We start from the raw sequence: 26,076 nt of genomic DNA on the forward strand, positions 1-26,076 counted from the left end.
TACCTATTTCCTATGTGTGCTTCATTGTGCTCTTATCGTGAAGCACAATAGCTATTTACAGGTACTTGAGCCTCATATCTCTCCTTTGTCTTTAAAAACATTCATCTTCCTTTCAACTCCCCTGTCATCGTCATATCTTAAACACACAACAAACACACAAGTACAGCATTCTCCACTGCTGGGATTGTTGGTGAACATCACACTCAAGTACCAGCTATTAGTGTGTCACTGTCATCAGATGCTTTGGGGAGATTCCTGGATGTGACTGCTGTGAAGTATTGCCCACATCATGTGGTTTATCTGTAAGGAGACACCCAGGAACTGTTCCTCATCAGCCTAATGACAGGACTCGCACATAAACCACAGATGGGCTCAATCTGCGACCCATTTAAATCAGTCTCATACTGATGGAGCCGTACACAGAAAGGAACTGAGGTGAAGAATAGAGCCGGTTCTTGGCGTTACCTATGAAGCCAACTGCTGGACAGGACACTGCTGCAAGATGTACAAACACCACTGAATTGTAAAGAAAAAGTGAATATAATTAGCTTGTATAAGTGAACATGTCTCCAGACTGTGCCCTGCCTCTCCATTTGGCGAGGTAAACCCGTAGTGTGTACAGAAAGTTACACAAATGAGGAACTTTATGACTGGGCTGAACAACAGAGCATGTCACCGGTCGACATGGTGTTCACTAGTATTTCTGTCACAAGACCCTGCTGATGGGGCTCCAAATGGCTGGAATAAACTTGATGTAAATAGTGAAACACTAACGACTGAAATTACAGTCTGCTTCAAAAATGATTTTATGATGCAAAATAATCAAACCCAGGTAAAGTTTTCATTGACTACAGATTTGGCTGCTTGGTCTTGCAGTTGGCAGCAAGAAGATCTTCAACTCAAATCTGCCGTCTTTCTGCCTAGAGCCTGTGTGTTCTCTGGTACTCAGGCTTCTGGGTACAATAATGAACGTTAAATAAATACTGTATTGATTTAGGCGAAATACGGAGGAGGCGATGGAAGAGTCTGAATTACACAGACACTAATGTGTGTAGCCCTACACACATTAGTCCTTGTGTGTGGTCACAAATGGTCACAAGTTCGAGTCCCGCCTCGATGACCTTTGCCGTCTTCCCCCTTTTTCATTACCTGACCACCTGTACCAACCCCCCCCCCCAAAACAAGTGTTCTTTTTTTAACTTAGCAAATTAATTTTCATAATTCCAATTTAGACAATATTAGCAATGGACGAGCAGCTTTAGTGACAGTTAAAATAATAATAATAAAAATCACATACTGCAGCTTTACTTTGACGTTTTGAAGCTGATATATATTCTTGAAATAAAAATGTTTAACGGAGTGGGGAGCACTGTTGACACAAGGCCTTTTGCGGGAGGAGGGCGGTGGTGGTGGGTCTCTAAATCAAGTTAACAGCACATTGAGCAACATTAGGGGCGCCTCCCTTGTTGGTTGAAAAGTGTCACAACACAACAACCAAGAGCCTGGAAACGCACCTCTGAGCGCGTGGATGTAGATTTCCAGAGAAATCAAAGCGAGGTGTCGCTCTCACCTGCACGCGCAGCGCAGGCGACTCAACACACACACACCCACACCCACACACAGACACACACACACACACACACCAGAAGGAGCGCGCGCCGCTGTGCCATCACACAGTGGAGCCGCAATTGGACAGGAAACATCCGCACCGCCTGGTTTTCCTGCCCTCACCGGGCGCAGTCGTCCTGCGCCCCCAGTGCTCCTTCTGACCGCCGGAGAGTTTTGACCTGAGCCGCAACACAGCGCAGAAGTCCAGGTGAAGTTCTCCTCTTTATTACTCTGATTATTACAACAAAATGAGATGCGCCAGAAAAGCATCGGTGTGATGACGGATGTACGCAAAATGTAACATCATGAACAGAATTTATATTATAAATTTAAGGTGCACTACTGTGTTTTTAAGAAAGACGGTCTAGCTGAAAGTACTTTTTTTTATTAAGTAATATTCTGTGACCTTGTCATTATAAAGTTAATTATAAAATATGTTTGGTATTAAAGATGACAGGAAGCTGTTAGTTTACATTAACATGTTCAATTTGTACATAAACCACGTGGTTAATCAGTCAATTAATTTATTTAAAGCGTCAGCTGCCAATATTCATTGTGTATTACACACTCTGATTCAAAATGTCCTTTTCTGTTGATTGAAACAAACATAAACTCCTACCAAAGTATACCAAAGAGTCTCAAACCGTAATGTTCTTTGCCTGTTTTTTTTTCCCTATTAATCTTCAGATGAGGTAAATAAGAGAATTTCTCAGAAGTCTGGAACGTCTTGAGTGTTTGTTTGAGTTCTTGTTGGAAGTGTTGGTGCTCGAAACAAAATGAGCTGTTCTGTTTGCTTTAGCTGAGTCTTATTCACAAGGAGCCACTTATCTGGATGTTTCCATCACCTTGCTGCGCTGTGAGCATGCAGGGGCCGACTCAGGAGAATACGTCTGTGGGACCAAGGCATTGTGCATTGTGCAGCGCAGTAGAGAGTGTTTCTGATTCATTTTCTACAACTTCCAGTCATGGCAGTAAAATTAAATGCAAATAAAATCGACACTACACGAGTTTTTTTCCCCACTTGGATGGTTAACGTTGCGTACATGCACCATCAAAAGTATTCAGAGGTGTGTTTTCTTTGTTAGAGTGTTTTCCCTGAGAACAGGAACCTCTGCAGGAAGCACCAGAGAATCGTAGATAATTTTACGCCCCAAGGATCCTGCAGAGGGGGGTTGTGTTATCTCCAGGTCCAGGAGATTTCAGTGGGTTGTTTGTATTGTAGAAAAGGACTGATAGGTTCACAAAATTCTTTAGAAACCAGCGGGAGCGAACCAGAGGTTCTTTATGTTGTTTCTTACTGATGATGCGCAGTGTAGAGCAGCAACAATTCGCATTGTGTGTTGATTTACAGTATAACGATTGCTGGGTTGAGTAAGGTAGTGTTCGGACAAATTTGTTCAATCAAGTTGTAAAAATGTAAAAACAAAGATCTTAAATGTCAAGTTCTGTGGTTGCTGCTGGACATGTAGCTTTCTGAGAGCTGAACTCAGAGGAACTGCAATAAATAACATCAACTCTTCTACTAGATTACTTTATCTTTTAGCAGTCAGACCACATAAAATGTATAACCTAAAAGGAAAACTGTGTAAGTTTGTGGTGTAGATTATTTTATTTAGGAACCGGATCTTTACATCATTGTGGTGTCCCAACATGGTCACAAGTTTGGCCTTTGGGTCTCGATCAAGGCATTTTTGAATGATTGGGATCAGAGCAACTTACTGCATCCATTTACAGTCCCTGTTGTCGCCTTCGGCTTAATGTGGTTAGACAACCTGATGGAACAGATGGGTTCTTCTTGGTTGTAAAAAACCCTGCAATGCTGAAAACAAGTTCATCTGAAAACAAGTCAGGTGAAGCAACATGCTTTAGAGGAAACTTTAAACCTGACCTCATGGTGGTGGACATCGGTTTTCAGTACAGTTCACAACTCCCAGAGTCAGACATTTTACTCCAGCTTTTAACATTTCAGTTGTTTGACGGATGCCACTGCTTTACTTCACATCACACTCGATAGATTCCTCATTAATCAGAAGAAGAGATGTAATAGATGTCCATCAGACTGCTGGATCTCACACTGCAGAGCATGAGCAAGCAGGAAGGGAGATACAATGGAACCTCTGAATATGTATGAAATACGTATTCTGTATTATCTGAATACAAATTTTTTCCAGCTACAAATGTTTCATGACGCAGCAATTTTCCTCAAATAGGAATATAAATTCCTACGATGTTGTTCGCAAGGGAGGAATCCAGAACCTGAGCCAGACCACTGCACTCCTCTCGCAACTCCGGCTTTGCTGTGTCAGAATGAGCTCCATGTGCTGCAGCTACTTGCACGGTTTCCCTGCTTCTTCTGTGAATGGTGTGCAAAGCTCACCATCAAAGTGGGGTGTGCAATGTGCAATGTTAGAAGAAGTGCAAAACATCTGTGCACAGTACAGGAAAAGTTGTCTCTTATTGTCTCACACTTTGAAGCAAAAACAGAAGCATCTCTCACTGAACTGGTTTATTTTGAATTGCAGGTCCGGATTTAGTGATGCACTTTCTCCCAGTGCATTGAGGCCGTTTTGTATGGAATGCCAATAATGCCAAAATGTGTTGTGTTATAGGGAAATAGGGAATTATGTTTCCCTAAAACATAAAATACACATTTTCAAGATTAAAATTTTCTAGTCAAACTAATTGAATTTATATTCAGTTTTCTTTGTACTGGCTAGATGGGAAATTGAGAAGGACAAGTCCAGATCACCTCAGATGTACAAAGGAAGCAATTGATGACTACAGTACCTCAGTTGGTCCCCATGAGGGATTAATCACAGCATCAGAGAAACAGTGAGAAGACAGTATGGTCTGGTTTCCAGTATGTAGGAATATTGAGTTTTAAACAGTGATGATTTCTAAACTGCTCTGGCCTGCAGCTGCTTCATGAGGTGCCTTGGAAAGTAGCACAGGCTACGTTCACACCACAGGTCTTGATGCTCAATTTAAATTTTTTGCTGGAATCCAATTTTTCAGACAATACTAGTGAATGATGAGATATCAATCAGATATCTCATCATTAGATATTGACTAATGTGAAAGGGTTACGACCACCAAAGTGATCCGCATGTGCAGAATAACGTTGATGCTACACAGCAGCTCTCTGTTTACAGAAGTAATAGTGAATGCTGTTGTCTATGGACGATAGCATCAATAGACATTGCAGTCATTGAATGGGAGCTTCAAATTCAGATCCCATTGCTGAATTTGAAGATATTCAGCAATGGGAGCCGACAGTATCGTCACACGATCATGATGAGACGAACAAAGTTCATAAAAAGAAACCATAACTAATAGAAACGGCCTTTTGTGGAACACTTACTGCGGCTTTTCTAGAGTAGTCTGTTTGGAGGTGGAGTTGGACCAGGAGAGGTGGAATTGGATTAGGATTGGGATTGAACTGGGATTGAACAGGGACTGGGATGTGATGCGCTTCACTGACTCAGACTGCTTTCGTAAATTCACCATTTTAATTTTCAGCCATTGTTTGCATCCGGATTTACTGCATCTGGCTTCTTCTAGTGCAGAATTATGACACGTCTCATGTTGGTAGAGACGTGGAAAAGTTGGTCCTTTCAGACTGAAATGAAAAAGTCAGATATGGGTCACATATGGGTACTAAAATTTGATTTGGGTCGCATTGGCCTCATGTGTGAATGTAGCCATAGTGAGCTATCCCTGGTTATTTGGAGCAACACCAGTGCCTTCCTACCTGTTGCTGTGCTAGTTGTCTAACATTATTTTAGGTTTTCTTCATATGCAAATATTTCAGGTAAAAAAAAAAAATTATAATAATAGTGTAAAAACTAAAGGAGCCCCATCCATGACTGAATAGCTCAGTCTCATACATGCTGATACCTCACTCTCATACATGATGTTGATTTTCACAACAATATTGTACTTGTGGTGTGTTGTGTGAGTGTGTGCTATAAATCTTCCGTCACTTTTTCTTGTCTTGCCACAAATATTGGGCAAAAACATGTTTTATTTGGGCGTAAACATGAAGAAACGAAGCACAATTTGTGAAACATCAAGCCTCTTCCCCTCTGTGAAGTGTGTGAAAAAATATTAATACTTTAAAATTAATACTTAATATTAGTAGTACTTCATGTGAAATGGCTCTTATTATTACTGAGGACAAAAGATCTCGATGGGGACCCTTACTGTTTTTTTTAACTCTGTCTTCCAATTCTGGCCATGTGTAACGTGTGTACTTCATTCAGTTCTCAGAACAGTGTGGAGCTGATTCCAGCTGATTAGTTATCATCTGGAGTGAGCTCTCTAAGAAAAACAATCACACCCAGAAATGGGTAGTGACATCACAGTCACAAGCTCTCACTATGATTGCTACAGAGTGAGGTTATTCCTTTAATAATAATAAAACATAAAAAATAATAATTAAAAAAAGAACAGATGACAGACGGAACAGAACTGACCGAATCTGAGGTTTTATTCTCAAAATTTCTGCTCACAAACAGGAACTGTTCGTAAGTGCAATGAAAGAGTTTGGAGTGAGATCATAAACATTAGGTTTTGGTTTTAAAAATGTACCTTAGTGTACCTGTAGCTTAGTAAAAATAATCCCTTGGAAGAATCCCTGTCACAAACCGGTCAACTAGCTTTAGCAGAAACTGAGGAGATATTCTGTTAAAGGCTGGAGAAGTTTAGAAGCATCATCTCCAAAGCAGTACTTTCACACTCGTTTAAACTTCACTAGATTCAACAGGCATTGTTTCATTATGTCTCACTCTTCCTGGTTGGCTTGTTATAGACCACTGCATTTCTTCAAGCATTCCTGTCTTACAAAATCTTCCACATTACTCTCATTCCTGGTCTGCTCAGTCAGAAGAGATGTCCCATTATGGAAATACAAATCACCAATGTCTTTCTGAAACGTATTACTTAGCAGATACCTTAGAAATGACTTAAAAAAGGTGTTTGTATCTGTTACACATGGACTTGTTGGCCCACCAAAAATGAACGAAGAATTCTGACATGACATGTTGTGAGATCATCTATTGTGGGTAAAGTCTACCTAGTCTAGTTAAGTTGTTCAGGTAGAGCAATCCATCTGACAATCTTTCTACAATGAGAAAGTCCTGGAACTGCTCCAATTATGGGTTTTTGACCTATAGCATTCCAGTACTTTACCAGAACTGGTGCTTGAACCAGTTCTTTGCTAATTTCATAAAAGAATGACTTGCACCCATGGAGATGACTTAAGTCAGCTGTGTCGCTATACGTGTCTCTTCCTGTAAATGTCTGTTCCTCTGTTGGATTTAGCCTAATATTATCCTGATTTATTAACTATTTTAAACAAACTTTGCCACCTGATCTCTGATCAGTACCAGCAGTGCTGAAACCAAGAGCTATACACAGAGTTTGAAGCTGGACACTAACTGACAATATTAAAAGACTGATAGCTTTAGAGAACCCAGTCAGAAATTATGCTTCTGGACTGATCAGAAAACAAACCACAGCAGTGGGCCATGTTTTGACTAACTTTAAATCTGAGCAAAGGAAACCAGTAAAACCCTTCTCCACCAGTGTGGCTTTAACCAGTTCTTCCTCAGTCAGCCCTGGCCAGATTCGTCTTTATTTGCACAATTCTTCACAGTTTCTTGGAACCACCTCAGGGGTTGTACAAGCCAGACCTAGCTAGGTATTGAGCATAAGTGATTTGATTGGCAGCAGTCTGCATTGATTGACCTACCAACAGTTTTACGGCAACAACACAGTTCAACCACTACAACCGCAGTAGTTGGTGAGATGATGATCTGTGAATCTATATTTCATTGGTCACACCTTGAAGTCCAAGCTTTTTTATCAGTTGTAGCTGAAGAGTGGATAAAGCGTTGGCTGGACAAGGCAACGCGTAGCGAACAGATATAGCAAGAGATTTCGGAGAATCTGGCCAAAATCTCACACGCGCAAAATGACATCATCGGAGCATCGACCACAGCTCTGGCACACTCACAACGAGCCCACGTTTTCACATTCCCACAACACTGCCATGGAGACACACCCTACTTGGCTAGTACCAAACCAGACATTAACCGGCTAGAGTGAGACTTGACAACAGAGAAGATGTCACTAAGTGCCTACAGCCCCATCTTCTACCAGCAGCCGACCACCGTCAATCAGTATTGTGCCACAGACATATTTAGATCTAACTAAAGCAGAGCAATTATTTCCTGATTAGAATGAAGAAATATCAGAGCACAGTTCTGGTGCAGCATTGTCTGTACGTTGCTGTGAAAGCCCAGCTTTCATCTGGTCACTCGCCGCCCATGCAGACTATCGTATTTGTGAAACTCGTCATATTTGTGGTCGAGCATGTTGTGCACTAAGTGATTTAGAGCTGTAAGCCCTGAGCTCGTGAGAAGCTCTGAGCCCAACAACCCCTCTCTGTTTGCTTGCTTAGACTTAGCGACTCCACCCTGAACCCCCCACCCATTACTCCTTCCCCCTCACAACACACACACTTATATATATATATATATATATATACTGTATATATATGAACACACTTAAGCAACCAGGGGGTTGCAGGGGCCCAGTTTACCCATTCAAGTAAAAAGGGGGTATTATTCTTTGAAAAGAGAGAAACCGTAAACTTCAGATTGTGTGAATTATGGGGGACCACCGAACGACATGGCAAAGGAGTTTATGACTTTTTTTGCATTTATGTGCAGAGGAGAATGTGACTTTTTACTCTCCTCATGAATTGCTGTTTTTGTCGTGTTGACTAATGTGCTTTCCATTAGTATTTATGTTTTTGAGCTTGTCTCTGTCTAGCATGCATATAAATAGAGCTAGAACCTTGAAAGTTGAGTTTATTTAAAACTGTGGTCACATCTAACACATGTGGTTTTAGACAGGCCACAAATCTACCCAGTGGGCTGATGAAGGTGAAGCACTGCCATTGATACACAGCCTGAATAAACAGGTAGTGTTACATATTTACAGCATCCTGTTGCCAAAAAAACAAAACTGGAGGAGCTCTACTATTTGCTCTGTTGGGTTCTTAATAGAATTGTCAATATTGTGCACAGGCATGTTAAATTAGACACATTCAGGAGAGAACTTATTTCTATGTTGATCAGCCATTGTAGATATATAAAAAATTCTGCCATAAAATCTCAGAAACTTCCTAGAAAAACCAAGGAAATTTCTAAGTTTGAAAGGCTGAAAGTTTGCCAGAAGAAAATCTGGAATTTTGAGATTAATCTGGGAAGTCTTCTAAAAAAAAAAATCTCGGAAGTTTCTGAGTTTGAAAAGTAAACTGTACCGTTAGCCGTTACATGGATGTTGATGTGGCCATGACCTGTGGTCCAAACTATTGATGATAATCTAGACTTACAAAATGCACACAGTAAATGTTTGCTGTTTTGGTTTGACAGCATTCAGTCTAATTATCCGTCAATCCATCTATCCGTAATATTGCTGTTGTTCACAGGTTCCATGGTAGTCTTTCTAGTGGATCTGGAGAGAGAGATACAGTATATAGGCACCCTTATGACAAAAGCTGGATAACATCTCTCATAAGCCCCTTTTGCACTGCACAGCCAGACCCGGGCTGATCCGGGCCAGTCTGGCTTAAAAGCAGGGCTGATTGTTTTTGCATTAGTACTTCCAGCCCGGTACCACCCGGCTCCCTGGAACCCTGAGAGCTGTGGTTTCAATCAGGCCGGCTAGACCGGGCCGGTTTGGAGTTAGCTGTTGATTGGTTCATTGCCTGCGGGGGCGGGACAAAGATCAGATCTCTGGATCAGAGGAGCACTAGGCTTTCTCGATGGCTGTCATTTCAATATGCTGCATCAATAAATTCTCGTCATAATCTATTCTTACCCTACACTGGGATTACAATCACCAGCAGGCAAGGTGGGTGAAGTGGGAAAAGAAATGCCAAAGGGTGGACAGACCGGGAATTGACCGCCGTCGCAGTGATTCCCAACAATAGTCCTCCAGTACCCAGGCCCTACATGCTTTAGGTGTCTCCTTCTCCTGACTCAAATGAATGGCTGATTGACAGACTTTTGCAGTATTTGGTGGCTGCAGAGGAGGTCATGCAATCATTTGAATCAGGTGTGGTGAAACAGAAAAACATACCAGAGTTATTTTTACATGAATTAAAGTATTAATAATCTTACAACAACAAGGTTGTTATTCACATAACTTTAAAAAGGTGGAGCTTTGATGTGATGACGTTTCTTTTTCAAATCTTTGATCTTCCTGGTTCTATATTTTGCTTCCTTCTGCAAAGCCTCTACAATCTCTATGGCCTCCATCTCATAGTTCTCTGCCTTGATCCTTAGGGTTTTTTCCTCTTCAAGCATGAGGGTGAGTTCCTGGATATCTTTGAGCAGAGATCTCTGTTTCTGGTCGTCTACCTGAAGCTTGTTGGTAAAAAGTACGGCCTCATCTGAGAGCGTCTCTGTCATCTTACAGGCTTTCTTGAAACCCTGGTAAAGTTTATCACTTACCTTTTCCAACTCCAGCTTACCTCTTTCTGCCTCTTCTCTCAGAGCCCTTTCTTTCTGCAGTTCTTTGTCTGTTTCCTGCCGAAGAAACTCTACAGTTTTCAGTAGAGCAGCATTTTCAGTCTCTCCTTGGACTCTTAGTTTTTTCTCCTCTTGGAGCATTTTCTCCAGCTGTTGGAGTTCCAGTTCAAATTTGTCCCGATCATCCAAAGTGATCTCAGATGGAGCCTCCTTGGACGTCTTCTCCACGTCCTCAAGCTTTTTAATTAGTTCATCTGCAATCTCCATTGCTTCCTGTTTGTCTGCCTCAATTTGGGCTCTAGGTTCTTGGTCTGCTTTCAGTTCTTGGTCCAATATTTCTAAGAAATTCTCTGCCTGTATCCTCAGTGCTTTTTCCTCTTGGATGGCTTTCTCCAGCTGTTGGAGTTCCAGTTCAAATTTGTCCCGATCATCCAAAGTTATCTCAAATGGAGCCTCCTTGGACGTCTTCTCCACGTCCTAAAGTTTTTTATTAGTTGCTCTGCAATCTCCACTGCTTCCTGTTTGTCTGCCTCAATTTGGGCTCTAAGATGCTTTGTTCATCAATGCACCACTATAAGATAAACCTTGATGATGCTGCACCACTATGCTTGACAGTTGGTTGATGTTTGAAAGACTAATGTTGATTTTTTTTATTGTGGGCCAACAGCTTGACCTTTGTCTAATTTGACCTAAACTCATTTTCTGCAGAAGCCATCCATGTGGGCAGCTGCAGACTTTGATGGGATTTGAAGGTGTCAGTTTTGGAGCTTCTTCCTCACTCAGTGACCTCTCTGTCTGGGTTTATGTTAAACTCAGTTTCCTGTGGACAATGTCGTGTGTTTCAACATCTTTCAGTGTAGGATAGACTTGAGATTTGCTGGTTCTTAGTTAGTCTGGGTTGTTCTTGGATGTCTTCATTTCATTTTATGTGTGGGTGAGAATTTGACCCAGATTGATGAAACATGGGCAAAATATAAGGATGAGAAATGAGCCAGAGGAATGAAAGGCAGATATTTGTAAAGGAGGAGGTGAGGAGCTTATGGTTTTTGAGGGGGGGAGGAGGCCAGATGGGAATGAGCAGACTTATTGGTGTAGCAAGGCGAGAGTTGGGAGGGTCAGAGGGCAGACAGATTGGGTTCGGAGGTCACTGGAGATAAATTTCCAGTATGAGGTGAGCAACAGGAGAGTATAGATGAAGGAACCAGAAAACAGCAGACGATCTACAGAGGGCTAGAGGGACAGCTGGTGTCATCACTCAGGTGTTGAATGACTGGCAGCCAGCTCCTCTTATCCAGCAGCTGATGAGCATGATGATGAATCTCAGGTGTGTGTGGACATCCTGCTTAACTCCGCCCTCCAGGGAAAACCTGCAGCTGCAGTAGAGAGGAAACACACAGACACGGAAACTCCAAACTCTAATTCTATATGCATGTATAGGCAGGACTTTGCATTAATTTTGATTACTCAATTACATAGTTTAAAAATGTTAACACAACTCATAAAGATGTTTTGCATTCAAAGATTTCCCCTGGAACCAGGGGGAAAAAGTTATGACAATTCCAAGGGCCCCTGACCGATAGGGGGCCCTCTGCAATTTATTTATTTTTTCATAGAAATAAAAAAAATAGGACCCTGTCAATTACAAAATTAATCATACTGTGTTTTCTAAAATAGTTTTTAGCAGTAAAAATCAAATGTTCCCAGATCAAAAAACACACGTCCATATTTGCCCTGAACCTCCTGGATCTGCATGAAATGGTTCGTTCCTGCTTGGAGCTTGACGGTGACGCTGTTCAGCAGAAGTCAGTGGAAGACAAGAACGACTGTGGCTGTTACTATGCTGCTAAGAAAAAGAATAAAGTTAGGTTTTCACAAAGAAATAGAGAGAGGGAGAAAAAAACAAGTGTCAATTTATAACCCAGTTTTTCTCCAAGAGAGGTGGGTAGACTGTGTGAGATTATCAACCATTTAGCATAATTAGCTTAGCTACAGACTGTTTGCCTCCTTTTAACTAGCATTCTATGAACAAAGAAAAAAATTACCAAGATATTCATATATTTAACTTGCACCTTTTACCACTTAACAACAGATGAGTCAGTCAGCAGCAGCTCTAGTCCCTCCTGACCCGTCCTCTCCTGAGTCAAATTAAAGCTGCAGTGTGTAACTTTTATAAAAAAAATAATTTTTTTAACATATTTGTTAAATTGTCTTTATGTTGTGACAGTATGGTATAGAAATAATTTATGAAAATGTTATTTAATCTGCTTTCTCCCAGTACTATCTAGAAACAACCAATCAGAGACAGGAGAGTTTTACTGCTGTCAATCACTATCTCATGTGGCTGCTCCCTCCCTCTCCTTGCTCTGTACTATGCTGTAGCTAGCAATAATGATAAGTTGTTTCTCCACCATTAGCACATTTAGTAGTGAGAGAATGAAGTTGATTGACAGCACTAAGCCCCTCCTCCTGGTTCTGATTGGTTGTTTTTGGCCAGAACGTTGCATTACTTTAACCAGTAATAGTAGTTCAGGAGGATTAGATTGATCTTTTCACAGATTATCTGTCTCATAACAAACTGTCACGACATGGTGCCAGCTTTAACTAATATAGAGAAAACATTTTATTAAAGTTATATACTGCAGCTTGAATAAAATGCAACTACATAGTATTTTTTGAGAAGTCTGGATTGTTTAATGTATATTTTGCACGTTGCTTTTGACTGTTGCTCGTGTGGAGAGACATTTCAGTAATAGAAAACTAATAGAAAAAATTTAAGCAACTTACTTGCAAACTGTATGCAAACTGTTTCATGTAAAATTCACTAGCAGTGAATATTGTGCTAGTTATCAGTATTGAACCAAAGAAAACAAGGCAGTTACAAGCCTTTAAAATTGTGATGCTTTTGATAATTCAGATAGACTCAAGAAATTGTAACAGCAGCTGCGTGGGGGGCCCAATTTCATTTTTTGTCATGGGGCCCAAGATTCCTGGCGACGCCCCTGCCTGGAACCTTTATATTCATGTGTTTCTTGTACGCCCATAAGTGTGACGCAGTAGCGATTTTTTTTATCTGGAGATGTTGCTTATTTTGTCAACAAATACTTTTTGATACAAATGTGATTAATTGTCTTTAATTAATGATGGATCCTGCAATTAACGCTATTAAAATTTTAAATCGAGTCCCACCACTATTTACATTTGACAAATTCCACATTGTTATTTTTTAAAAAAATTTTTTAGCTTTTGCACCCAATTCTTGTTTTTGAAATTCAGTTCAAAGTACAGCAGTCATTCTCCTGATAACTGGATGTAAACTTCTGCCCGGTCCTACAACCTAAACAGGTTTGACATCTTATCGGCTGACATGCTGTTTCTGACATGAATTAGCTTTACAACATGCGTGTAATAACAACCAGATCTTCCTCACTGTGGCTTTGTAGTCTCAAGAGGTACTTCCATTCCACGGTGTGGAGGCGCTCCCACTCGGCTTGTCAAGCACCACTTCAGGTCAGCTGCTGCATCGCTGCTCTGGGCTGCCTGCAGTATTTATCTGCTAACGTTTTGTTAAGCAAAACCCCACCGGAGATCTGAGTAAAATGACAATGCATCCTCACTCTGAATCAAAAAAAAACAGAGGAACTGATGTTCCAACTGTGATCTGCATTATTTGATGGTGAAAATGTCTGGCGCATGTTGTAATGTCTTAAACCAAATAAAATATGCATTTGTAGCATTTTTCTTCAGGATTTTCTCCTGCAGAAAATCTGTTGCCTGCAGACTTACTCGAACTTAAAACCTTGAGAGTTTTAAACATGAAAACTTGTGATGTGCCCCAACTTCATGTTGTTTAAAAGGTTCTTTGTAAAAAATTTGTTAATTTCAAATGTCTGCCAGTAAAGTTTGACTAGTGAAATAAACATAAACTTTCTGAAAAATGTGGATAACTACAGTTAATGTGTGATCTACACTTAAAACCAGGTGTGGTGAGATAGCAATCTTGTCATAATTTGGCGTCTGGATTCGACCCTTGAATTAGACATGTGGTCCAAAGTCTACAAAACTGTTATTCTTCTCACTTTTTCAGCATTTGTAATAGTGGTTATACATCAAATGATCTGGCAGGAATCTGACTGACGATCCATTAAATAAGTGAAGGGAATTAGCATGTAGCACTGTAAATTAGTAATACAATATTAAACTGAAGTTACACAGAAAATAAATGAATAACCAGCAACAGATCGACCAGAATGTTGACACAGTCTCTCACTGAACTCAGCAGACATTACAGTGAATGAATGTGAATGTTCTGACCTGACGTTTGTCAACATCATTTACATACAGGGCCTAGTTAAAGTTCCTGGCAGCAGAGTGATGTGTGGTGCAGCCTCACAGTGAGATGAACCTGAATATTTTCAGTCTGGAGTTTGCTTTCCTCCCACCGTCCAAAACCAAATGAAATGTTAATTGGTCATTTTAAAGGTATCGTTGCTCTACAAGTCACAAGTCTACGTTTTTCCACTCTGAGATAAGACTGAGTCCTATTTAATTTCAACTCTTAAGCTAGTCATTTAATCTAGCATGCTAATTCATTACAAACACTAATTGCAACAGTACAGACCTTCTTTTTCAACGTTGTATAAGCGACATCAAATCGTTAAAATAATGAGTGGAAATATTAATTTAACTGTTTAGATCAAGTTGGTTTTATTAGATATGGTTGTTGCTGTGATTTTGCCTGTTTGGATCCACTGATTGTTTTCAGGTTCAGGTGCAAAACTCACAAACTAGCTGTGGGCACATAATAATCAGAGGGAAACGCTGAATTTGAAGGAGGGAAATAATGGTAACACTAACATGTAATTTTAGCGTTGCAAGGTTAGCAGACTGCAGGGCTAATCATCGGAGTTTAAAACCAATCTGCAGTCATTTTTTGGGTTTGCATCTGAGTCAGAATCTTTCCAGAGTCCAATGATTCAATTTAGATGCAAATCTCTGTTTTTGTGATAATATGAAGCTTTAGTGAAAATTTAAAAGCCAGAGAGATCCATATATCCTTTTTAAAAAAAATATATTTCCTCAGCTCTCTGTCTGGATTTAAGCCTGTCAGTTTCTTGCAGCTCGTTTGTTTTTCTCTCCCAGAGGTTTCATGAGGGTCAGGTTATGCTTCAGGATAAAGATGTCAACCACAACGTCAAACATGGGATGGTTTTAACTTTATTGGCAAGTAAAAAGCACAAGGTCACAAAGGTCACTTGTACTGATACTACTAATAGCTTTTTTTCCCAAGTTGTTGTAGTTTGACAAGGAAAAAGGAGAATCTACTTACAGTCAGGATGGAATCAGGGATTGGTTTATCAGTTCTGAGTTTCCTCAAGCTTTGTTTCCCGGAAGGTAGTTGCAGAAATTTAAAATAAGTCAAAGTGAGTAAATATATTATTGACACACAGAGTGTGAATATTATGGCTCCTGACATAACATAGTAGACCAAATATTACACAGTAAACATTTCAAACCAATAATAATTCAGCAATCTGCTCTCATCCCAGACCAGTTTATCTATCATTGGACCAGTCTGATCTCTATAAATCCTCCTGAGACCCAGCAATACATTTTTGTCCTCTGTGGAGCACATAGATTTTTTGTTCATAACTCTGAAACCATACATGCCACTGTGTTAAATCCTGTTGGTCCTTAGAGAGGACATCCTGGGCCTTGAAATGTGTTCTATTTGCCACAAGAGAGTCCCGATGTCCTCTCCAAAGGACATACTCTAAAAAATAAATAAAAACATGTTTTGAAATTTTTTCAATTGTAGTGATGTTTTTTCACTCCAAAGAGTCATGTAGAGTAAAAAAAAAGAAATTCAAAAACTTTTTTTTCTCTGGGTCTCATAATATAACATCATCAACACAGACCTAATGTGGGACCTCTGTCACACTGCATCAAGTTATGATTCGGCAATTATAGCATCATTTATAGCATGTGGGGTTAAAGATGAATTGAAGAAGTTTACATTATTAAAAAATAAAAGCATTGTTGGGATTATTACTCGTGTTGTTTGAAATAATTAGCTTTCCTCATTGGTTCCATGAAGGCATCAATAAACACCAGTATATGAAAATATGATTGAAATTATTGTGTGCTGATTGGTGGCATAATTAAAAGTAAGTGTGTCCAAAGTGTGCCATCTGTGGCCCTGGAAGTGACTTTGTGCCCCTGACCAGAAAAAAAAAAATGTTTGGAGTTTTAAAGCATTCATAAAATAAAATAATCTTACAAAGAACTCTATACTGAACTTTCAAGAACAATACACAATTTAAAATTGTCTAAATGTGGAAGATACAAGATGAAATACTCATCTTTTATCACCCATTGAATTTCACAAAAAATGTGGGGTAACAAAAAGCAAGTGGGAAAGGGGGTGATAAGGCACATGAGCAGCACATACACGAGCATGATTCTAGTTAGACATGGGAGAAGGCAGAGAAGCTTGATTTCTTTATTTATTTGTTTTTTTCAAATTATCTGTTTTATACCTAACTGTCACTACATAATAAGACGTTCAACAAATGTAAAAAATATATTTTTAATAAAAGTTACATACATGCATGATTAAGAAAATATCTTTTATAAATACCTATAAATACACATGATAATCTGCTGCACGGATCCATTAGAGGTTGTTTTATCTTGAGCTCAGCCTCTGAACACAGTTCTGAAAACTTGAGTTGGGTTTGATGAACAGCTGGAAACCTCTGCTGTGTTACATTAACTGCTGCTAATTGCACCAATAAAGTCTGAAACTGCATCATTTTTCCTGCTGCAGCGTCCTCCCTGCCTCCTCAACCTCCCTCCCTTCCTGGTTCAGCTAAGCCTCAGGTTTACCTGATTGTCTACATGTCCCTGCTCCGTCCCACACTGACATGTCACACTTCGCCTGCACTCCTTTTGTCCTGGAGCGAACAGTGGGACTCAAAAGTCTTTAATCCTTCTTAGAAGGACGACCTATCTTCCCCCTCAGATAATCACTCTAGCAGGAAAATGACTTTTTGAGGCAGGGAGGGGTAATAGAGGATGTATTTGTAACGAGCGTAGTGTGTGTGTGTGCGTGGGGGTGTGCGTGCGTGTGTGGGGGGGAGTGTATGCTGCAGTTATTCTGCTGACTGCAGGACGTCCACTTGGCAGGAGTGAGAAGTGCATCAGCAGTTTGCAACTGAATGAATGAAGATAAGGAAAATAGGAGCTAAAAGATCAATCTAATTGATTACTACAGCACACACAGCTGCACTTTAGCACAAGATGAAAAAGACAGTCGTTTTGTACACACACCCTTCATAGTTCATGTCCCATAACATTAACTGGTTGTCGTTCATTTACCATATTTTGTCTGTGATAAACTTTTAGAAACACACAAACAGCTTTTTAAAGATCAAATAATAAATATATCTTAATATACACAGAAGATAACATCCACGGTCTTCATCATTACCACTCTTTGGGCTCCAGCCAATCAGTGCCAAGGAAAATGAATGCTGCTTCTGGATTGGCTGTCAATGTCAATTAGTATTGCGCTTTGATATTTCAGATCCCCAAGCGGCCTTTTCTTTCAAATATTTTAGATACACTCTATGAAAATATCTGCAAATAGACACATTCCCAGAGAATTATTTACAGTTGCTTTGGCAAATTTTCCACTGAAAAAATAGTAAATACTGAACTGTAAATAGACGAGGGGTCTGCTGCACTAATTAAGTGACTTCTTAAAGCAAATGGTTCTGGTGTGTTTTATCCAGGGACGACAGAATTAAAGAGCATTTAGCACAAATATACCAGTCATGTCATCGTTATTATGTGTGTCAGGGTTTCTCATAATTTCTTTTAGTAATTTTCACAATTTAGGATTTTTTTGTTGCTGTCATTCTTCAGGTGTAATCTGTGCAGAATGTGAGGGGTATCCTGAATGTACTCACTAGTCAGGGTTGAGATTGAGAGAAGCTGACTGAGGCAGTCACTCTGTGCTGTGGCAGTCTGCCTGCAATCTGGAACTGCTGGTGATTAGGACATGCTGCCTCCTCACTCTGCTGGTGTTTCTCACACAGTAGGTACACTGCGCTTCCTTTAGAGTGTATTGTGCTTTTTGTGTTCCTCTGTCCTGATGGGATTCTTGTCTGAAGTTCAGTTTCTGCATCTCAGATTTATTTAATTTTTTTGTTAATCTGCTGAGTCAACTTTGCAGTGAGACTCTGAGACTTTGTGTTTGGCTGTGGAAGTGCTCAAGGCGAGCCGGCAGCGCGCCGCTCTGCTCCCCTGTAGTTGCTGGAGATGGTGCAGAGGAGAGCCATGCAGATAGAGATGCTGTGCTCCGAAGCTGCATGCTTTAATATGAGCTTTCTTTCTGTCGTGCAACAATGACACGGTTCTACAGAACAAGTTTGCGAAGCATTAACTCAATGTCGCACTGTGTGTGTGTGTGTTTCTGCAGTGATCGGACCTGGAGTGCATTGAGTGAAGATGATTCCTGTGCTGATCTGTGCTTTGGTCTCCCTGAGTGTTGCGGAAACCAATTTAGACATTCTGTACCCTGAGCTGGAGCACTCCAGAACCATCTATGTTACAGGTAAGTTTTGTTTCCCTTCTCTTCGCTCAGAGTGTCGTCCTGAGCTCTGCTCTGTCAGATGAGATGCAGAGTTGTTTGCATGTTCTTTGCTGTGCTTCGTTCATGACACTCTCTCTGCAGAATACTCGACTTATCAGTGTGGCTCAGAGATAAGGCTGCAGTCAAACACAGATATTGTTCTAGAGTTTGTGTACAGGCAGATACAAACTCTGTGTATGTTTGTGGTATGTTTATGTGTTTTCCCACCTGATACTCCAGTAGACTCGGTTCGATCAGGGACCAAAATTACAATATTTGTTCCATTTTCAGCAGCTGTAGTTCTCTTTCACACTGCACTGTGTCAAACCCACCAAACCTTTTTAAAAACTTGTTCCTCTCCTGGCCTGTGGGTGGCACTGCACAAAACACAACTAAAGGAAACCACACAAAAACGTCAGAAGAAGACACTAAGAGCTTTGCTCTTAGTGAAATGTAAACAAAAATGAAGTGGCATCAGATTTTAGAGGTTGTAGGATTTCTCTTTTGTTTTTGATAAAAGAGCAAAGGTCATTTCTCCTGCTAACACTAGACTTACACGCTTGTTTTAGTTGTATTTACCCAGAATGCCCTGCGATTATAGTTCTCTTCATCCTTTTGGAGCAGTCTCCGGTCCGGTTGGCGTTCATATACACATTCTAACCAAACCAGAGTTCTACCGAACTGAAACCTAAGTTTGAACCAGAGTTTGCTGTTTTGGTCCTCATCAGACTGAATGCACCCCAAGTCTTCATTGGGTTCTAAAATTCTCATATTAAAATTCAAATGTTCCACTTTTGTTAATAACAAAGAAGTCAAATTGTAAAATCTATATATGAAAAGTATATCCATGATGATTAATATCCTGATGTACCATCTTTAGAAACATCCACGTGACACAGTTGCTTTCTGTATGACTTAACTTGTCTCTACTATGGATAAATTTCGACCTACCCGTCTTTATACTATATCAGTTCGATGTTTGCATAACCCAGTTTGGAGCAACACACTGCCTCACACTTCAACCTATAATACTTTGGTATACAAAGCTGATGTTGACTCAGTGATAGCAGGTTGGCTGGGTCCTTGTAGCTGGAAAATGAGGCCCAGTCATCAGCTGTTAGGGTTTCACCAAACATGGACAGGACATTGTTCCAGCCTTCTGCTTAATTTAGGAGTATTTTTGCACATTTAGGTCATGCTGTCATTTTCCTCCCAGAGAGAAAATGCTTTCTTTGGACACACATTTCTAATTGAAACATCGTAAACTTTGACATCCTATCTAGGGCCTTTAGCAACTGAGATTAAGTTTCTATTGAATTATTTTCTACAATTTCTCTGAGCAATGCACTGTCAAAGTGATTTCAAAAAGATTGACTGCTGTCGTAAATGTTTACAACTTCTCAATTTTATTTTTGTCAGCTTCAGTTTGTTCAAAAATGGTCCCTACAACTTTCCTCAGATTGATGGACAATTTAGCGTGTATTCACACCAGCCCTGTTTAGTCCGCTTTAATCCAACTCCAGTCTGTTTGCCTACAAAGTCCAGTTCGTTTGGGAAGGCGTGAATGCATAGTTGAGCTGTGGTCCACCTACAAACCCCAGTCTTGGTGCAGCTGAAGTGACTCTGGTGTGTTTCGAATGCCAAGCAAACCAGAGACCTTCCTAAAAGCAGGAAGTGGACTATCGCACAGGGCATTCTGGGTAAATACCACCAAATCAAGTGTGCAAAATTAGTGCCAGCAGTACCAATGGATGGTAATCTTTTACCAATGACAAAAGAGAAATCCTATAACCCAGGGGCGGCCCTGGTCCTCGAGGGCCGGTGTCCTGCAACTCTTAGATGTCTCCCTGGTCCAACACACCTGAATCCAACAGCTGAATCACCTCCTAAGTGCAGTCAAGTTCTCCAGAGTCCTGTTAACGACCTCATTATTTGACTCAGGTGTGTTGAAGTAGAGATGCATCTAAAAGTTGCAGGACACCGGCCCTCGAGGACCAGGAGTGCCCACCCCTGCTATAACCGATAAAATCTACCACTCCATTTTTGTTTACATTTCGTGAAGAGGAAAGTTTTGCTTCTGAGCTTTTGGTGTCATTTCCTTCAGCGGTTCTTGGTGCAGCGCCACCACAGGCAATGGGGGGAACATGGTTTTAAAAGGGTTTGATTTGTTTGACACAGTGCAGTGTGAAGGAGAACCACAGCAGCTGAAAATGTTGCAATTTTAGCCCCCAATCAAACCAAGTCTACCTGACTATCACCTGACAGAACATCCTAACTTGCTTCTTTACGTCACTGCTCATGTTTGTCCTTGAAGTGTTAAAACAAGATGATGGAAATGTCGCAATATGAGGTGTGTCTCCACCCAGCCTACTAGGTGCAGACTGTTAGCAACGAGTGTCATGAAGAGGCACAGGATCTCACACTTGCAGTTCCTCAGCACAAAGCATGGAATCAATGTGCCATTTGCTGTTCAGCTAATCTCATTCATGCTTAGGCAGCAGCTGGAATTAAACATTGTGTGTAGGCAGCGAACATAAACTCAGTGAAGGAGGGGAGAGTTTACAGAGGCAAACCCAAACTAGGGCCATCAGTTTGCTCAGAATATTCCCGGATCACTCTGAAGCTGAATATTTGTCAGAAGGTTTATGGATAGGCCAGATGAAAGGAGGTTACCTAAAACTGCCTCAGTTACCTTTAAAGTCACCTCAGACTGACATCCCTAGTAAACATTCTAGTCCAACAGAGAACAATATAAACCTGACCTTTATTTACAGAAAGCCAACGAAGCAGTGAAGGTCAGGTCTGTGTTATTGAGGTTTATTGAGCTATCTATCAGAGAAACTCAATGAAGCACTAAAATACAGCAACAGTTATGGCTGCTGCCTCTTTCAGTGTCTCCTCGTGTTACTTTTAAATTTGCTTAAAGGATTTCTAACAAATGTATCCAAATTTGTTAGAATAAATCACATTTTGACTCTATTTCATCTTGGAGTCTTGGTTGATTATTGTGTTATCAGAATCACATTTTAATATTTCTCCAGTCTTGGAAACATTCTCCAAATCTATCAGATTATCGGGACATCAGCTCTCTTCAGGTGAACCCACAGATGGAAGGTTAGTTGGGTAGGCCAAAGGGATTTTAGGGATTTGAATTTTTTTTATTTATTTGTGTTTTTGGAAAAACAGATGTTTGGTTTGCAACTCTACTTCTTATTGTATTTGTTTATGCATGGAGAGCACATGAGATTGTTGTCGCCTGTAAGAGACAAACTGTCCTTAGTGATTCTTCAGAGTTGCTGTTGACATTTTATCTTAAATCTCTAATTAATTTTTGAGAAACTGATGATGTTTCTAATGTACTTTTTACCTCATGTTATTGGTGACTCCCTCCAGCTTGCCATGGTGAATGGATAGTACTGTGGAATTTCCTCTGGACCCTTGTCCTGACTGATACTTTTGTACAATTAGATTATTTTTTATGAAAAAAAAGCACTACCAGTTCATGAAAATATTGAAATGTTTAGAAAATGTTGGTTGTGTTGGCCTTAAACTAATGCACAAACGGATGTCTGCAAACAACAGACATCTGTTGTCCTGTTTGGTCTTAAATATCAATAAGGCAAGTTATTGATATTACTTATTGTAATTACAATAAATCTCCATTTTGCAGAAAATGGGCCCAAATTCAATGTGATGGCTGAACAAGCCAAGGTCTTAACGAGGCGAGGGGGAAATGTAACGTTACCATGCCAGATCCAGAGAGAGCAGCAACTGCCAGCCAGCCGCAAGATGAGGATCAAGTGGACCAAACTGACTTCAGACTATCTGAAAGAGGTAACAACTGATCTGAATCAGGTGAAAAAGTTTTCTATTTTCTCAGTTCTAATGGCTAGGGCAGGCCAGGAGAGGCTGAGCAGCTAAAGCCTTCCCTCTGCCCACATCTCCCAGAATGCTGTGCGGTTCTGGATCAGAGTTCAGGAAAAGTATTGAACATTGTATCAGACATATTATCTATTAATATCGATAAGGTGTCTATCTTGATATACATTGTTCAAATTGATTTATTGCTCAAATATAATAATGACATTAAAATAATTGAATCCTTCAGTGGAATTTCAATTCAACTATGAAACTAATTGTTTTGTTTAAATTTTAAGATAGTTTTTGTTAATGCATCATGAGAGTTCAGCAACCATTTTGACTCCTAATTTAGCATAAATATAATGTTCATACTAAATTATACATTTAGCATGATCCACTGAGATGATTGACTAAAATCATCTCAGTGGATCATTTAACACTGAACTACTTTCAAATAGTCAACAAATACTAGTCCTGATATTATGGATGTTGCTTTTAATGCATCTATAGGCATTCATCCAAATAACTCAAATATTATAGATTTACCCGTAATAAGCTGACAAAGCAATGAGACGATCATCTGGGCTTTTCTAGCTTGTTTCAAAGCACAGTGATCCACGTCTGAATTTGCAGAAAGTAATGTAGGAATGTCTCGCTCAGTGTTTTGATAGGCATTTCAGATTTTGTTGCGAGTCCTACTTGACCTAAAACAGGAAACATTTAGTCTAATTAAAAGCTGCAATATGTAACTTGTATAAAAAAATATGTGTTTTAAATATTTGTTCAAACTGTCACAAGGTTGTGTAAGTGTAAAATGAGACTGATAATCTGTGAAAAGATTGATCTCCTTCATTTTGAGCTATTGCCGTCTGAAGAAATGCACCGCTCCCAACCTAAAACAATCAATCAGAGCCAAGAGGAGGGGCTTAGTGCTGTCAATCACCCTCATCTAGTGCTCAACGTTCTGGTGGTGGAAAAACAACTAACCATTAAAGGAAAACTGTTTATTCTCTGTCATGCTAACTAGCCTAAGCATTCACAGCAGGCTGCATTGTAGCAGAGAGAAAGGTTGGTGGGGGGGTGAGCAGCGTCACATGGAGGGTGACTGACAGCACTAAATCCTGTCTCTGATTGGTAGTTTCTCTTTAGCATCGGAGAAGGCAGAGGAGCTCAATTTTTGAAGCAACAGTATGGTATGTTTCATACTATGCTGTCACGATATAGTGACCGTTTGAACAAATATTTTTTTAAAATACTTTATATGAAAGTTACAAACTTCTTTAAAATCAGACAGTGAGAAATAAAGTGGCATTTTATACAGTGTATGTAAATATCAGTTGTAACTCAGTTGCGAGTGCGACAATGTTTTTCTGTTTTTCATTCAGCGTTCCGCTCTATTTTGAGAGTGTTTTTCTAAGTATGTGGAAAACACAACCTACCTCCTTTGACTGTGCTCTAGGTGGACGTGTTTGTCGCCATGGGTTACCACAAAAGGAGTTACGGGACTTTCCAAGGACGTGTCCAATTGCAAGGCACCTCCCCGATGGATGCCTCCCTGGTGATGACAGATGTCACTTTGGACGATTATGGGAGATACAAATGTGAAGTGATTGATGGTCTGGAGGATGACACAGTGGTGGTGTCCCTCGAACTTGAAGGTAAAATGATTGGGTGGTCGAGATTTTTAGAACAGAAAGCAATGAGCTCTTGGAAGGAGTACACAATGTCAGTGTTGTGTTGTATAAATGGGCTCTGTCTAAATTTAGCTCCAGGGTCAAAGACTGCTGGGAGGAATGTCAGCAAATGTGTACATTAGCATCAAAACAGTTTCATTATGTTTGTGAGTAGCTTGGGACACCTGCCATTAGAGCCTAAAGCTAAAAACTCTGGCAGCAGCTGTGTTTCATCTCTTGTCATTCATCAGGGTCAATAAAAACTGGACAAATTTTAGTTTTAATTCCCATGTGCAACGGAATTATTGCATCAAGGCTTTCCTGTTGTTGGCCTCTCCCTGCAGGTGTTGTCTTTCCCTACTTCCCCCGCCTGGGCCGCTACAACCTGAATTTTTATGATGCCGAGCGGGCATGTCAAGACCAGGATGCCGTGGTGGCATCCTTCGACCAGCTGTATGAGGCGTGGCGCGGCGGGATGGACTGGTGCAATGCCGGCTGGCTGAGTGACGGCTCTGTGCAGTACCCCATCACCACCCCCAGAGAACCCTGTGGAGGGAGGAACACGGTGCCGGGCATTCGCAACTATGGCCTGAGAGACAAAGACAAGAGTCACTACGATGTGTTCTGCTTCACTTCCTTCCACAAAGGTGAGGGGTCAGACTTTACCTCCATTTGTCTGTGAAGGGGGTTTCTCCTCATGAGCCGACACCTAAATACACCTTATGGTTCAACATCTCGTAGAGAAATGTTTAGCAACATACCTACTTACAGCTGCAGTATGTAACTTTTATTTAAAAAAATATGTTTGTTTTTTTTTACATATGTGTTAAAACTGTCATCATCAACAGTGATATGAGAGAGGTAATCTGTAAGAAGATCAATTTCCTCCCTGAGCTGTTATTGCCGTCTGAAGAAATCCACTGCTCCCAACCCAAAACAACAAACAGAACCAGGAGGAGGGTCTTAGCGCTGTCAATCAACCTAGTGTACACGCCACTTAATGTGCTAATGGTGGAGAAACAACCTTTCATGCTAATTAGCCATAGCAATCACAGCCGGCTGTGCTAGCTGCAGAGAGGCAGAGAGCAGCGGGAAGAAGGAGAGGGATGATGAGGGATGAGCAGCGGCAACACAGAGTATAACATGGTTCTGGTTCTCTTATTGTTTGTGTTTTTCCCCTCCAGGTAAATTCTACTACCTGATCCAGTCGTCTAAGCTCACCTACGACGAGGCTGTGAGGGCTTGTCAGAAAGATGGTGCTCAGATCGCCAAGGTTGGCCAAATGTTCGCTGCCTGGAAGCTGAACAAGTACGACCGCTGTGATGCCGGCTGGTTGGCTGACGCCAGCGTCCGTTACCCCATCTACCATCCAAGGCGCCGCTGCAGTCCCACAGAAGCTGCTGTGAGGTTCAATGGCTTCCCCGACAAGAAGCACAAGCTGTACGGAGTGTACTGCTACAAGGAAAACAACTAATCCTGCAAAGGCCATCCTGCAAACACCTACACACAGTTCACAAGCATGCACAAACATAAACATCAAAGAACACTCTCAACAGGTTACAATGCATAGAAAAGAGAATTGTAATAACGAGTGATGCTTTCACTTATGGGAGATTTAAGATGTTGCATCATCATTCAGGACCTTAAAATGTATTTTACACATATATTATATATTATTTAATCAATGCCAATAGTGGGCTGACGTGTGTGGGTGAGATTTGGAAATATAGAAGCTAATGCAAAAATGTCACACAAG

At 40.6% G+C, this 26,076-nt stretch overlaps 1 protein-coding gene across 2 annotated transcripts; it reads left to right on the plus strand.

Moving 5' to 3' along the window:
• Window positions 1-1,476: 1,476 nt before the first annotated feature.
• hapln1b (hyaluronan and proteoglycan link protein 1b) lies at window positions 1,477-26,076 on the plus strand. Of its 2 annotated transcripts, none has more exons than XM_028026506.1 (6): window positions 1,477-1,816; window positions 18,634-18,768; window positions 22,457-22,620; window positions 24,107-24,305; window positions 24,665-24,967; window positions 25,505-26,076. In XM_028026506.1, the coding sequence occupies exons 2-6, from the start codon at window positions 18,663-18,665 to the stop codon at window positions 25,792-25,794; spliced, it is 1,062 nt and encodes a 353-aa protein (XP_027882307.1). In that variant the 5' UTR covers window positions 1,477-1,816; window positions 18,634-18,662; the 3' UTR covers window positions 25,795-26,076. The 2 variants fall into 2 exon arrangements, with proteins under 2 accessions (XP_027882307.1, XP_027882309.1); XM_028026508.1 differs by lacking the exon at window positions 1,477-1,816 and adding an exon at window positions 18,228-18,249.

This window comes from Xiphophorus couchianus, chromosome 8 (assembly GCF_001444195.1).
Source record: "Xiphophorus couchianus chromosome 8, X_couchianus-1.0, whole genome shotgun sequence".
NCBI classification, from domain to species: Eukaryota; Metazoa; Chordata; class Actinopteri; order Cyprinodontiformes; family Poeciliidae; genus Xiphophorus; species Xiphophorus couchianus.